The sequence below is a fragment of the Callospermophilus lateralis genome, chromosome 10 (genome assembly GCF_048772815.1).
Source record: "Callospermophilus lateralis isolate mCalLat2 chromosome 10, mCalLat2.hap1, whole genome shotgun sequence".
Classification (NCBI taxonomy): domain Eukaryota; kingdom Metazoa; phylum Chordata; class Mammalia; order Rodentia; family Sciuridae; genus Callospermophilus; species Callospermophilus lateralis.
This window is the reverse complement of record NC_135314.1, coordinates 121,167,198-121,182,115: the sequence shown is the minus strand read 5'-3', so window position 1 is coordinate 121,182,115 and position 14,918 is coordinate 121,167,198. Positions and strand designations below refer to the sequence as shown.

The 14,918-nt window shown below is 40.5% G+C and overlaps 1 protein-coding gene and 1 pseudogene across 2 annotated transcripts; one reads left to right on the top strand and one right to left on the bottom strand.

The window, feature by feature from the left end:
• Window positions 1-238: 238 nt before the first annotated feature.
• Window positions 239-14,443, top strand: Mrps22 (mitochondrial ribosomal protein S22). 2 transcript variants are annotated; one of them, XM_076868469.2, is made up of 8 exons: window positions 239-427; window positions 2,833-2,996; window positions 4,087-4,251; window positions 5,652-5,795; window positions 7,871-7,954; window positions 9,322-9,467; window positions 13,068-13,176; window positions 14,297-14,443. In XM_076868469.2, exons 1-8 carry the CDS (start codon window positions 256-258, stop codon window positions 14,393-14,395), a joined length of 1,083 nt encoding a protein of 360 aa, XP_076724584.2. In that variant the 5' UTR covers window positions 239-255; the 3' UTR covers window positions 14,396-14,443. The 2 variants fall into 2 exon arrangements, with proteins under 2 accessions (XP_076724584.2, XP_076724583.2); XM_076868468.2 differs by having other exon boundaries at window positions 2,830-2,996.
• LOC143408702 (poly(rC)-binding protein 2 pseudogene) lies at window positions 6,313-7,465 on the bottom strand (annotated as a pseudogene).
• Window positions 14,444-14,918: the final 475 nt, after the last annotated feature.

The following is a 14,918-nucleotide window of genomic DNA, read 5'->3' as shown; positions in this document are numbered from 1 at the left end:
AGAAAGCGTAAATTTGTTATTTAGAACCATGGAAATAAATAAAACACCCACGAAACCGAGCACATAGTGAAAAAAGTGTAAGTCTGAACTTTGGCTACACGCGTAGGAAGTGTCATAAAATAATCTATAAATGCCCAGATGGCTTCTGATGCTCTTCGCCTCTAACCAAACTACATTTCCCAGAATGCCTCACCCACTGAGCGCGAAGCGGAAGTTTATCACAGTTGCTTCCGGCGCAGGCAGCCTCGAATAAGCATGGCGACCCTCAGAACCTCTGTTCCTTTTTGGAGGCTTCTGACAGGTTCTCGCGGAACCGAATGGATCTGTGTCCGAGCCCGCACCCAGCCCCAGCCCGATACTCCGCTCCAGCCGCTGCCTCAGCCTTCCGCAGTGAGGCTGTTGTGCCGCCGGCTCAGCTCCGAGGCCGGTAAGTGACCCGCCGGACGTCTGCTAGGGCTTCTCCTGGGAGGCCTTGAACGGCGGTCCCTGCGAGTTTTCCCTCAGTGCATTCTCAGCCGTAGTCGGCTTCCGGAGTTCTTTGCCGGGTTTGTCATCAGCCTCCCTGGCTTATTTACGAAGCCCACCGTGCTGGAGCCCCGCTCGGTGCAAAGCGCGCTGCTAAGCATGTGGCATAGAGTAAGCTAAGGCTGTCAAGGACGCTCCCCTGAGGATCCCAGCCCAGCGGGGAATTGGCAGTGAGTGCTCTGTGACCCGGGCTGTGATAAGGACGCCCACAGTGAGTGGATGGGTCCCTGGAGAGCACTACCAAAGCCGACACCTGGCGGGCCAGCTGTGCTAAGGAGGAGACAATCTTCCCAGCAGAGGGACAGCATAAGCAAAGTCCAGAGAAGGGACTGAACAGGTATTTTGGGAACTCACTTTGGAGGTAGGGTTGATAGGACTTGGTTATGGCCTTAGGATCTAGGTCTAAAAGGAAAAGTTGTTTCTCAAGTTTCTGGCTTGATCAATTAAATTTATACGAAGATGGGCTGGGACTGTAGCTCAGTGGAAGAGCGCTTGCCTAGCATGTGTGAGGCACCACATACAAGTAAGTAAAATAAAAGTCCATCAACAACTAAAAAAAAAAGTTTTGAAAAAAAATTTATACCAAGATGGAGAATATTAATTGTAGGATGTTTCTGTTTTGGGTGGTGGTGGTGGGGGGGTAGTGCAGGTATAGATGAGATGAGGAAATGGGAAGGAAGGCAGTTTTAGACTATTAAATTTGAGATGCCTTAGAGATTCAAGGGTTAAGTATATAGCTAGGAACATCAAAGTAAAATGGTAACTGAAGTTGGATGAATGGGTAAGATTGAGGAGAGAGTAGTGCTGAGCGTCTATATGTGTTGGACACTCTTAAGGCGCTGTGGGTGCCAGAGTGAGCAAAAGACAGCTTTGTTCTTCAGAAAGCACGTCATCTAGTGGGGCACACAGTGAAATAAGCAAACCACCTTAGCTTTTTTCCTGAATGATGTTGGAAGCCACAGGTGAATTTTAAACTTGAGAGTCATTTTGATTACATTTTTAAGAGATTTCTCTTAAGTAATCTCTGTAGAGAATGTTTTTCAGTGAGGCCAGAAAGGAGGCAGCGTAAGATGGGGGAAATGGAGGATTACAGAAAGATTTATGGGATATAGCAGGTCATGTTTGTATCAATGTTCTTTTTTTGTAAAATGGAGATAATTATAATATTTACCTCATAGGATTGTTGTGAGGATTAAATGTGCTAAATATGTAAAGTACTTAGTTCAGTAAGTACTGGTACATAGTGAATATTTAATAAATGTTAGTGGTTATTAACTGTTATTTTTACTGCTGCTCTTGGCTGAATGTGGTACATAAGGGAGAATCCGGGAGTGATTTAGGTTTCTGGCTTGCATGATTTCATGAATGGTGCTGAGATAGGAAAAAGTAGGAAAATCAGGTTTGGAACAAGGAAGTTGATGAGTTCTGATTTGGCAGTATTGAAGTGCATGTGAGATGTCCATTGAGTAGGTGGGTGGAAGATGATCTTGGCTGGAGATTTCAGATTTTAGAGTGTAAGTGTGATTAAAGTCACAGGAATGTAGGAGATCATTCAGTGAGAATGTGAGAAAGGAGAAAAGGACAGTTCAGAGTTTAGAAACCAACCCTACTAGGACTAGCAGAGGAAGAAGTGACTGAGAACAAATGGCTTTTTCTTTCCTTTTTCTGTGGAAATGGAAAAAGAAGTGAGGCAAAGGGAAAGGTGAACTGCATGAGGCAGCGTTGAATTTAAATGGGAAGTTACTGGACCCTGGTATCAGACAGATGTTGGTAAATCCTGGTCATGTCAGCTAGTTGTCTTTGGGTTAGCATTAGGATACTCATTTATTAAAAAAAAAAAAAAAAAAGGGATATCAATACCTATTTTGTGGGTTGTAAGCATTTCTAAAAATGTATGTTGTGCCTGGCTTTTAGGAGATAAATTTGAGGACCAGGAATATAACTCAGTAGTACAGTCCTTGCCCAGTGTGCACGAGGCCCTAGGTTCCATTCTTTGACAAAGAAAAAAGCCCTCGAAGAAGACAAATCTGGATATAGTAGCAACCATTACTACTATTAATATAACATTAATTTTTTCCTGTTGTTCCCAATAGTAGAATGTCTTTTTAGCAGATTTTGTCTATTTCACATCCTTACCATAGTAAATGTTCAGTAAATTTTGAATGAATGAAAGAATCTCAGAGGTATTAAGCACTGCTGGGATAGACATTGTACTAATGGGTTTTTTTTTGTTAACTTTTCTATTGAGAGGTCTTGTTGGCCTGTCATTTTTGCTGGCTTCTTATTTACTGAAATCCATTTTAGCAGAATCTCGTAGCTCAGAGATGAAGAAACCTACATTTATGGATGAGGAAGTCCAAAGTATCCTCATCAAGATGACGGGCTTGAATTTGGAGAAGATTTTTAAGCCAGCTGTACAAGAGCTGAAACCACCAACCTATAAGCTAATGACCCAGGCACAGTTGGAAGAGGTATGTGAACATAGGAATGTTAGTAGGATATCTTTCATTAAGGGATTAAACAAGATTTCCAGAGGCCCCCACAAACGCTTATAACTGTTCTTCCACAGGCACCAGTGAACGGGTACCAGGCACAAAATTGAGAAAGGAATTATGAGTAGGCAGGTAGAGAGGAGATGGGAGTGTGGCCAAAAGTGAACAGACTGGGGCATATGGGCCAGGTCTGGGTTTCCAAGCAGAGGCTCCTCTCTTCTCCAAACCAGCCTGTGTATCCTTCCTTTTTCCTGCCTGCTCCAGCTTCCTTCCTGGAGAAACATCTGCTGTGAGCTGCCTTGGGGCTGAAGCTTTGGTGAAATTATGAGATCCTGCTGAGCAGCATCCTACTCCAGGCACCAGTGTCCTCCTGGAGCCATGGGTACTGAGACCTTTGTGAAATACACTTTGATGTATGACTATGTGAAGCAGTAAAAGCTTTTCTTTCTCATTTAAAAGTAGCTTATAGTCGCAAGAAATTCAAATATCCCGTAGTAGTATATTTTGTGTACGGCAAAAGTCCCCTGTTTATCTCTCAGAGGTATCTACTTTAATAATGTGGCAAAAAGCGGTGTTGTCAGTGGTTAAGAGTGTGGGCTCTGAAGTTGAATTTCCTGAGTTCAAATCCCAGTGCCACAACTTTCTAACAGTTTACTTAACATCTGTTTTCTTTTCCATGAAATGGAGATAACAGTAGCACCTAGATAACAGGAAAGTGTGGGCATTAAGTGAGCCAAATATATTGACCCTGTTTGAACAATATCTGACACATAGTAAGCACCCAATAAATGCCTCCTCTGAATCAAGAAGCTTTTATAGCTTGGTGTTGTCTCACCACGTCTTTTGCTGGTGTGATAATGGCTAAGCCTATGGGCGCGCCTGCCTAGTCACACCGCAGGAAAAGGCAGGGCCCATGAATCCAAGTTTGGCTTTTTACTCACTATGTCATTGCTGTAGCTTTTTTTCTTTGCAGTCTTTAGTCTTTTTCTTTATTAGTTTCTGCTTTTGTCAGATCATCCTTTGGTCTGTAATCTTGTGACTTTCCTTAAGAAATATTTTATTTCATTAGGCTACCAGAAAGGCAGTTGAAGCAGCCAAAGTGCGACTAAAAATGCCACCAGTTCTAGAAGAACGAACACCAATAAATGATGTGTTAGCTGAAGATAAGATCTTGGAAGGAATAGAAACAGCCAAATACGTGTTTACTGATATATCATATAACATACCACACCGGGTGAGTATATGTCTAATTGCAAATTGATCTTTGAAATACCATGTGGAGATGGGTTTGAGGAATGATATGACGTGGTTCTGTCTGATGCTTTAAAACTAGAATTCCTTTGACTAGGTGAGACCCTTTTGGAAGAAACAATATAAGGAGAAAAGAAATGCAGACCAACCCATGTTACCATTTCCCTACCATAACTTTCAGTTCAGCCCACAAAATACACTAGAGTACTTCAGAATGCCGAGTTTGAAAGATGACCTCATATTACTCATTCTTTGATCATATATGATTATGGCTTGAAGACAAGATTTCAGCTGTGTGCATGTCTCTGCACCAGCCATCTGCAACTGACATGAATGGGAATCACAGAATTTCATTTGAATTAATATCTTTGTGTTGTGGTGTTTTAATTTATGTTTGCAATTTAATTTTGCTGGTTGTGGGAACATTTTAATAACTTGAAAAAAAGAAACTTAATTCTGGTTACTCAAATTACCAAAATTCTTTTGAGGAAAAATTATTATTTTGACATCTGCTATTTTTTTTTCTATTTGCAGTATTTGATGAAAGTTTTAATTATTTTATCCTCAGAGATTCTTATACCACTGGAATTGTAAGAGTTAGTACCATCTGGTTAGTTTATACATTGATTGGGTGTGTATCAGTTACCAGCAATGTGCAAAGTTCTATGTATGTCTTTGTAACTCATCACACATACTTCCTGCCCTTGTCCAGTTAAGTAATATCTGAGAAGTGCCAAGAATCTTGTACACATAAATTGCCAGTTGAATGTACAAACATTGGGTGGAATTCAGAGGAAGTGATTCCGGGCTTGGGATTTGGCTGTTGGCAGAGTAAAGAGACCAGAAGCAGATGGACCAGTCAGTCTTTCTGATATATATACATCTAATGCCAGTATGAGGAGTTACAGAAGTGTAGAATTAACAATTAACATTCTTGGGTTTGTTCCTTTTACCTCAGAGACTTTTAACGTAGATCATAAAGTGTTAAAATCTATTTAGGTGAAACTTTGGAATGGGGAAATGAAATAATTTGAAAAGCTTTTTTAGCATTTTTTTAATCTCTAAAAATGATTTAGATGAATCTTGGATCAGTTTTAGTTTGAACCATTTTATGTATTGAATCCATGTTAGCACTATAGTTGGTATTCATAAATTTTAAATTTCTAATAGATGCACAGCAATGATTAGCAAAGGAGGTGCAAACCTTGCCAAGTCTTTGCAGTTTAAAATGATCATTGAACTCCTATGTACCTATTGTGTTTTATGTTTCCAACTTGCATTTTATATTGCTGATTGCAAACTGTTCTTATAATGGACTTAGTGGGACACAGGAATTAAATATAGGCCTAAAAAATTCATCCTTGATCATGTTTTCTAATTCAGGAGCGTTTTATTGTTGTCAGAGAACCAAGTGGCACACTCCGCAAAGCCTCTTGGGAAGAACGGGACCGGATGATACAAGTTTATTTTCCAAAAGAAGGTCGCAAAATTTTGCCACCAGTAATTTTCAAGGAAGAAAACCTTAAGGTAAGGTAAATTGTGTTTTATATTGTAGACTCAGTGGTGATGATTTGTTGAACCAGTTGGCTCTAGTTCTATCTGGTATCTTAGTGTTGATAAACAAAGGTAAATGTCTAATGATAACTTGACTAGGGTTTTTTTCTCTCTTTCTCTTATAATTGGTGCAGCTGGGATTTGAATCTAGGTGTGTGACAATTAGCCCCATTGTTTCTTTATGACTCTTTTTTTTCCCAGTCCATCTTTTAATTTTTTTGAAAAATTCCTGACATTACAGAACTAAACTGAAATGTATTAATAGTTCACTCTTACATTTCCATGACAAATAGAAAAATTCATGAGCCAAAAACAAACAAAAAAAACAACAAAAAAAGGAGAAGCTTATAAAACTAAATATGGATCTCAGCATTAACAGCTGAACAGAGAAAGGAATTAAAATGCTTTAATTAAAAAATCACGAGTGGATGATAAAGTGTGTAGAAACTGAAAATTTACAAACTATTTAAAATCTGGAATCGCTGACTGTTCAGAAACTACCCAGATGGATCATGGGTGGTGGTGAACAGCAAAAAGGGATTATGGATGAATCTGTTCTAGCTGCTCCCCATGCACCCATCTCCGAGGAAAGCCTGACGTTGATTAGATACTGAGCCAGGCTAATGCTGGCAGCAGATCCAGTGATGGTAACCTGCCTATCAGTAGATTCTTCCACTGGGTTCGCAATTTTGATCTGCGCCCCAGACATCTGACCGATCTCATTGATTTTGGCGCCTTGACGCCCAGTTATGCAGCCAATTAAATCGTTTAGAATGGTGAGTTCATGAGAAGTAGTCTGAGCAGATGCATCCAAACCTGCACTGAATCTGGTGTTGCCATGCATCATAGGAAAATGAAACTGTTGCATTGCCAACTGGTGCAGCTTGGTCACATCTGGCTGTGAATGGCATACTATCCTTGAATAGTGTAGGCCCCTAGAGGTGGTCCCTCCAGGTCAGGGTTGAGGCACATTGACGGGGTGGTGTGGGGAAAGTTTGCACTGTCGCTACCTGGGCTGTATCTGTCCTGACCACCTGCAAAGATGACTGGAGAACTTGACGGCTTGGGCCGGTACGTGATGGTCACGCCCTTGCGGGGGGACTGGGAGAGAGTCTCCAACATGACCAAGCAGATCTGTTTGACACACTAAATGATGGATTGTGGAATGCCAGCAATAGTGATGGCCCACTCAGTTGAATTGGGGAGCATATCCCCTGCCACCTGGACTTGAGCCTCTGTGCTTTCTCGTATTTCCTTAATCTTGCAACTACCTTTTCCAGTGAGCGAGCCACATTGACTAGCAGGGACCACCAGCCTCAGAGTGACCAGGGGTCTACTGGCAGCTGTGCTCTTGGTCATAGAGCTGCTGATGTCCTCTTCCAGTTTGTCAATGATTATAGCAAAGGCTTTGAAAATGGCATTAGTGGGTCCAGCCAAAGTGATAATTCTCTCAGGACAATTCCCTTCTGAGATATTGATACGTGCACTACTCTCCTCGCACATCTTCTTAACCGATTCTCCTTTCTTTCTGATGATACTGCCAACTTCCTTTCCATGCATAAGTAGCTGAATGGTGAGAGTGACATTTAATCCACCTTCAATCACACTGATGTCCATGTCGAGCAGTGTTATGGGAGCTGGACTTTGATCAAGTCTTTGGTCACTGGTGGGGGTGAAGCCAAAAACTGCAGGCGTGAAACGAGGGGAAAAGGGGAGCGGGCGGGAAGGGGGAGGCTGGGGGCGGAACAATAGGGGGGGGAGGGGAGGCAAGGCGCCCCCCCTCCCCCGCCCCATGGGTGGAGGAGGAATGGGGGGAAGTAGAGGAGGAGGAGGAGGAGGAAGGGGGAAAGAGACCCCAGGGTGGGTGGAGGGCGGGAGAGGGCGCAGACTGCTGCTGCATCTGGCTGCTGCCTCTGCTGGTCTGGGCTCTTTATGACTCTTAATGGCACATTTTGTGTTATCTTGGATGGGCAGGCCTGTGATGGCACCAGGACAAGTGCTCAACTTTGGTGTTCACATCTAATTCCAATTCTGCTGTGTGGTTTTAGACAATGTACAGCAGGGACCGGCATGTTGATGTCCTCAATCTCTGTGTTGCCCAGTTTGAACCAGATTCTACTGAGTATATCAAAGTGAGTATATTTAATAGCTTCTGAAATACAGGTGTAAGTATGGTTATGAACAAGATTTTTAATCTAGCACAATGAGTTTTGTATAAACTTTGATACAGGTGAATGAGAAAGTAAATACCTGAAGATCTATTACGAACAGATGTGTGCCAGATCCATATTTTATTCATAGAACCATCCTTGATTAAAGATGAGGGAATTTCACCTTGGGGAATTAAGTAGCTTGCTGAAAGTTGCATTGCGACTAAGAGATAGGATTAGAACCCCCAAAATGACAAAGCCTATTTTCTTTTTAATTTATTGTACCGAAGTAAAATTACTTACTAAAATTTGCCCTAGTGTGTCTTATAACTCAGTATGTGTCCATTAGTACCTTTTGTGGTGTGTGAGGTATTATTGTGGGTAGTTTAGGTGATGCCATAAGCCAGGAGAGGGTTTGCTATGGCAAAGCCTATAGCCCAGTACTGGTTGTATGGAAGGCTGCTAGGTAAGTATGCAGGTACTTGTCACTGGAGCCTACAGAGTATGCTTAGGAAAGCTTCATAGGGGTCTTAAAGAGTGTTCTAGGAGGGCATGGAACTCTGTGGCAGGGGGATGTGGGTGAGAAGAGGGGCTTCAGGTGGAGAGAATAGGATGAGCAACAGCTAGAAAATAACCAAGTATACTTGAGAATCCCAGTCATCTGGTGCTTGAACATGCAATGCATATATATATATATATAATATATATATATATATATATATATATATATATATATATATATAGGGGAGTGGTTCAAGATCAAGCTGGGAAGGTACTTGGGTCCACAGCACAGGTACCCTCGATTCTAGGCTGGACTTCAGTCAGCAGGCCTCTAAAAGCCTTTTGAATAGTGGAAGCCCTCACCAGAGGAACATTAGAAGGAATGGGCGAGCTGAATGGAAGGTGAACTGATCGGCTTAGGGAGAAAAGGAGGCGTGAAAAAAATATTCTTGATTTATTTTTTCCCAGTGACAAGAGAGAGTGCACAATTATTTGCAGCAGTCTGTGTATCTGAGAACCGTGCTTGGCTGCTGGACAGAACTAAACAGGATGTAAAGGTCTGGTGTTACTTGTTCCAGGCTGCCATACACTCCTGTAGTGGAAAAGACACAGATTTGCTGTTTTCTAGGCAAACTCTTGTTAATAAAAATCCTCTTTCCCCTCTGAGTTGGGTTCTAGCAGGAATGTCCAAATTATACAAATTGGCTAATGAGAGTGGAGGTAGTAAGTAGACCTGGATTTACTGGTGCTCTCCTAGCAGCACTCAAGCTGGGTCAGTGTAAACTGAGTAATGCTGCTTAGATCTTTTTATTTTCCTGTTTCTGAAGAGTTGCATTTTATGTGGATAGGTTCACCACCAGACCTATGAAGATATAGATAAACATGGAAAGTATGACCTTTTACGTTCAACAAGACACTTTGGTGGAATGGCTTGGTATTTTGTAAATAAGAAGAAGATTGACGGTTTGCTGATTGACCAGATTCAGAGAGATTTGTAAGTATGATCTTAGAAGAGTCATTCTTATTGCCCTAGCAGCGTATCTGTGTCAAAGCTGTGTATTTTCCCATTGATCACAGTAGCTTGTGCAGTGATAAACAGAAGATTTCACTTACCTCAGCTTGTGTGGGTTTATTCTCGCATGACTTAGTTTTTCTAGTCCTTGCTTTTGTGTTGCATAACAAGACTGGATTCTTTTGAGAGGAAGTGACTTTGGATCTGCATGGTAGGCTGTGAGCATTGACTTATCCTGGGCTCACCAGTGCTTCTGGGTATCAGTGAACTTTCCAGATACTCAAAGGATGATGAAATAGCAAATGTAAAGAAGTAGACTTGACCCTTTATGGGTGCTTGTTTTCTTTAAGAACTATTTCTAGGGCTCTTAAGTAAGTCATCATTTAACTTACAAGCTAAAAGCTTGCTTTCTCAGGATTTAAAAACATCAAAAAGGTTCGTTTTTTCAAAACAATGTAGAACAAAGACTTGAATTTTAGCTTCAAACTGATATCCTTCCAGGTTCTAGCTGAAAATAATATAAGCATGCATTACTTTGTTGTGCTTTACAGGTATTGTGTTTTATTATAAATTGAAGATTGATGACAAACTTGCATTAAGCAAATTCATTAGCACCAGTTTTTAGATAATTATTAGCATTTTATAGCGATAAAGTAATTTTTTAGCTAATGTATGCATATTGCTTTTTTAGATGTAATGTATTGTACACTTAAGTAGACCACAAAATTGTGTAAACTATATGCACCGGGAACCAAAAAATTTGTGTGACTTACTTTGTCATGGCATTTGCTTTATTGTGTGGAGCTGAAGCTACGGTATCTCCAAGATCTGCCTTTAGTGTACTTTACAACTAGTGATAAAACCAGAAAGAATTTTTTTTTCCCCCCATTTCCCATTCTCAATGCAGGGGACATTGAGCTGACTGCATATTTTTCTATTGGTTGGGTCAGGAAGGCCCAAAATGACAAGGAAAAGAAGTGAGCATGGCTGTCAGAAAGTCAACTTTCTATAAAAAGCCTTTTCTGGGTTCTAAAGTCTGAAGAAGACGATTTACTGATCATTGCCATCTTCAGGCTGTAGGAGTTTGACTCAGAGTAGCCTATGTGCAATTTGAACCATGCACACAAAGTAAGGCATTTGGAACTGGAAGGTTCCACGTGCCCACGTTTGGAAACAGTATCATTTCTCCTAGAAATAGCCATCCTAAGGGTGATGATTCCCAGGCCAGCCTGAGTCTGTAGCAAGTATAGTGTGATTCAGTACAGAAGGCAGAAATATGCCTTCATCCTGCATAACAAGGGCTGGAGTGATTGGGATGTACAAAGGGTGTACCTTGATGAACTTCAGCAGTGACATTTATGAATGAATTTTTTGCTTAAAAGTTCCTCCAACGCAGTCATTCTTAACTTATTAAAATATATTTTTATAAGAAATAAGAACAACAGAGATGTTAAATTAATAAGTTTTTAAATGAAAAATTCTTTACTGACGTGTACTAACCTGTGATATTGTAGAATTTCTCATGTAAGCTTCACATCTGAAATGTCTCATGCGAGGGATGTCTTAGTACTTAACCCCTCTGTGGTATGCTGCAGGGGACATTGAGCTGACTGCACATCCCCAGATGGTCAGAAGAGGGTGTGCATCCTTAGTGAGTGGAGACCAGGTCAGAATTATGATTCTGTACAAATTTAATGATTATTCAATCCCACTGATGGTTCTGTAGAGATCCTTTAAAAATATTTTTGAAAATAGTAATTTATTTGCTCTTAATATTAAGAATGGGCTAGGGATTAGGCTACATTTAAATATAGAAATCCCATTTTAGTAGAAACTTAATGAGACATGATTATAATATGTAGAAGCCCAGTTAAGCTCTTCATATTTTTATTTTAAATTTTGTTTAAAGAGATATTTTGTTGCTACATTTATTGGATTTTGTTAGGTTCCAGCTAGCAAAATAGATGTGTAATTAATTTTTGTGTTATTCATTTTTTCCCCCCAGAAAGGTTCAGTGTACCAAGCAGCTTGGACTTCTCAGTTTTTCCAATAGATTGTGTTTAAGGGTTCTTTAGGGTAGGTGGGGCTTGGGATAGCCCAGGACATTTCTCTGAGGTCACCATGGTTTGAGGAATTCTGCACCTATTCCCATGTTCACCCTGTGCTTTATCCCCTAGTTCAAGTGATGGGAAAGTGGGGAAGGTCAGAATGATGCCCAGGGGGCGGGATGGGGAGTAGCAGTGAAGTAAGGTGTCTTCACCTCTCCAACCCACCTAGGGGCCAGTAGCTCATTAAGTATACACAGCAGATCCTCAAAACTTGAACATATTTTGGTGGAAAAGACAGAAGATTGATATGGGTGGAACAAGTTAACAAGCAGGGAAGGAAGTGATATGCTCTTGGGCCAGGTGACACAGGGCTAGCAGGCCATGGGTTTTACTGTGAGAGCAATGGGAAGTCACTGGAGAGACTGAAAGTGTTCTGGATCTGTGGTATGTGGGTGATTTTATATATGCAAAGTTGTATGCAGCCATGCACTTAAGGTTTGTGCAATCTATTATATTTTTTATTGAAATAATATTTTAAAATAAAAAAGTAAACATGAGCACTTGATTATTTTTACCCCTCTCACTTTTGATGTGGTGAAGGGTAGGACTGTGTGAGAAGATATTGGTTTGGGGAAGGCTAGGAAAGTTGTTTTACCAGGAATTGAACCTAGGGGCGCTTATCCACTGAGCCACATCCCCAGCCCTTTTTATTTTTTAGAAATGGTCTCGCTAAGTTGCTTAGGGCCTAAATTGCTGAGGCCGGCTTTGAACTTGTGATCCTCCTGCCTCAGCCTCCCCAGCTGCTGGGATTACAGACACATGCCACCATTCACTGTGGGAAGTTTTTGTGTTTATAAAATATGTGAATTGAATTCTTGTTCTGGTTTCATCATAGGTAGTAGTGACACTAAAATTAGGCAAATTTTTAAATTTCCACTTTAAAAAAATTGCTGGTATAGAACCTTTCCTTTTGTCTATTGTGCATAATTTCATATATGCTTTACAAAGATACTAATTTTTAACTAATGGGTTTCCATGGATATTCATATGGATTGGTAGTCAGGTTCCTCTTATAGAGGCATTTGTCTACTAATTCAGTCTCAGTGAAAATTGGTTAGCAGATGCTACTAAAGGCGAGTGGCTTTGAGAACCACCAACCTGTTTATAGGATGAGCTGGATGCTGGTGGAGTGGGCTAACCTGGAAGGCATCTACCACTAGGAGTGGAGTTTCTGTGAGACATGATGTTCCATTTCTAAAAAGAATGTAGCCACATTTGAAATATATTCACTTTTAAATTGGGTATTTCCTGTGACTCCTGCGCTACTTGCCTCACAGAGTTGCTCTGAAGACTTAAATCAGTCAATTTTCCTAAAAGTGCTTTTGGAATTCTACAACTGAGTGTACACCCTGCCCCCTCCCAGCCTGAGGAATGTCTGAAATATCATGTAGTTTGATGTTGGCACATGCGTATATAGGCCTGTGAAGTCAATGAACAAAGCCCATCTGTATCCTTAAGCTGTTTTTACTCTCAGACTTGATGATGCCACCAGCTTGGTCCAACTGTATCACATGCTCCATCCAGATGGCCAGTCTGCTCAAGAGGCCAAAGAGCAGGCTGCTGAGGGAGTCAATTTAATTAAGGTAAAGGGTCTTTTTTTCACATTGGCTGTTTTGTGATGCTGATTGAGTTGGGAAAAATTTAGAAGTGGGTCATATTTAGCAGTAACTAAACAAATCTGTGAATATGAAACATTTGTGGTCTTGAAAACATCAGTGTGATTACAGCTCTCTTGTAGAAGCAGATGGAGTGGGGGGGTGGCTGGGGGGGGGAAGTAGTCAGGTAGGTGGGTGGTGGGTGTGCTGACAGCTGGAGTCTAGAGAAGTTCATATAGTTGGGGGCAGCAAGTCCCTGGTCTTTGAAGTACTGCAAAGGCAAGCTGCATCTGAGGTGCTAAGTCACCAGCAGGACCAGGTGAAGGACTAGAATATGTCCCCAGAGCAGTGTGGTGTTAAGAATATATCCTATCCTTCAGTGTGGTGACATGCTCACTGGGGAAAACCCATAGGTGTTGAGGGGAGAGGGTGGTGGTGCTTGGATAGATACTGCCAAGCCTACACACTTCTCACACCATGGGCTACATAGATTTATGTGTAAATGCTGAGAGTTCAGATATTTTCAGGAAAGGAAAGGGAGGTCACTGTGTAATTTAACTTCTTCTAAATGGACATGGTTTTGTGGAACTGGCTTCTGTGCCAATAACATTGTTTCCATACTGAAAAGCAGTTAGGTTACTAAGGATAAAAATGACCACTCTAAGTGGAATAGAGAGAAACTTCAGAACAAATCCTGATTTTTCTGTGATTAGCCAGATAAAGCAAAATGCTGCTTTTGGAGAAAACATTCTTTGAAGTGAAAAATGAGTTTGCTAACTCTCATCTCATCTCTTGAACCCAATTGGTTTTCATTTTAATTGTAGCATAAAGTACAATATCAGGTCCTTTTTTTCTGAAAACAAGCTAAAAGAGGTAATAGCCATTCTGGTATTTAGAATCAGTATTGCTTTTTCTGATCATGTGTATTTATTGCTTTCAAGAGGAGAAGTAAAAATCAAGGGGAAAAGCTGTAACACTTGGAAGACAACTGGGACTCTTCTTGACATGTTAATAATGTCTTTAAAATGGGAAATTTTTACAAATAGTATACGTTTTATTGTTTTAAATTGTATGTCCTATTGTTTTAAAACCATTTTTTTTTAAACAGGTCTTTGCAAAAACTGAAGCCCAGAAGGGAGCATATATAGAATTAACACTGCAAACTTATCAAGAAGCATTCATGAGTAGTCATTCTGCAGCTTCCTGAAAATATTTTAAAAATACATTTCAATTTATTAAAACCTTCCTTTGTTAATGTTTATCTTAATGTTTAAAAACATCAAGATCAAAAGGTACTAATACATAGTTTGTTATATATTTTTTTTGTTTTTTAAATTCCACATAGTGCATCTGACAGAAGTACAAAGAAAAACTTTTTACCTTATTTATTTTTCTAGGCTTCAATCTGATAAATGAAGAATATATTTGACTGCCTGATTATGAATTCCTCTAATTATGGTAGATGAGTACACAGTATTTTAAAAGAGTACCAGGCCTTTGACACCAAATAAGCCAACAGTTAATGCAGGTAGAGCCCAGCTTACTGAGGGCAGAGGAACAGGGGTTTTAGACCAATTCCAGAAATGGGTATTACTGGACAAAATCAGGAAGAGCTCTTGTCAGCCATGTTACACGACAGAAGACAGTGTTATAAGGACATCAAGAAAAGTACATAGATGTCCAGTTCTAGAAAACTATGATGGTGTTTGCAAAATGCAGATTTAGTTATA

Excerpts from the sequence above, each read along its gene's own strand:
- Mrps22 (XM_076868468.2), top strand. The coding sequence starts at position 256 with ATGGCGACCCTCAGAACCTCTGTTCCTTTTTGGAGGCTTCTGACAGGT. Across the intron at positions 428-2,829 it reads CCGGCTCAGCTCCGAGGCCG|CAGAATCTCGTAGCTCAGAG; the intron begins GTAAGTGACCCG and ends AATCCATTTTAG. Across the intron at positions 4,252-5,651 it reads CATATAACATACCACACCGG|GAGCGTTTTATTGTTGTCAG; the intron begins GTGAGTATATGT and ends TTTCTAATTCAG.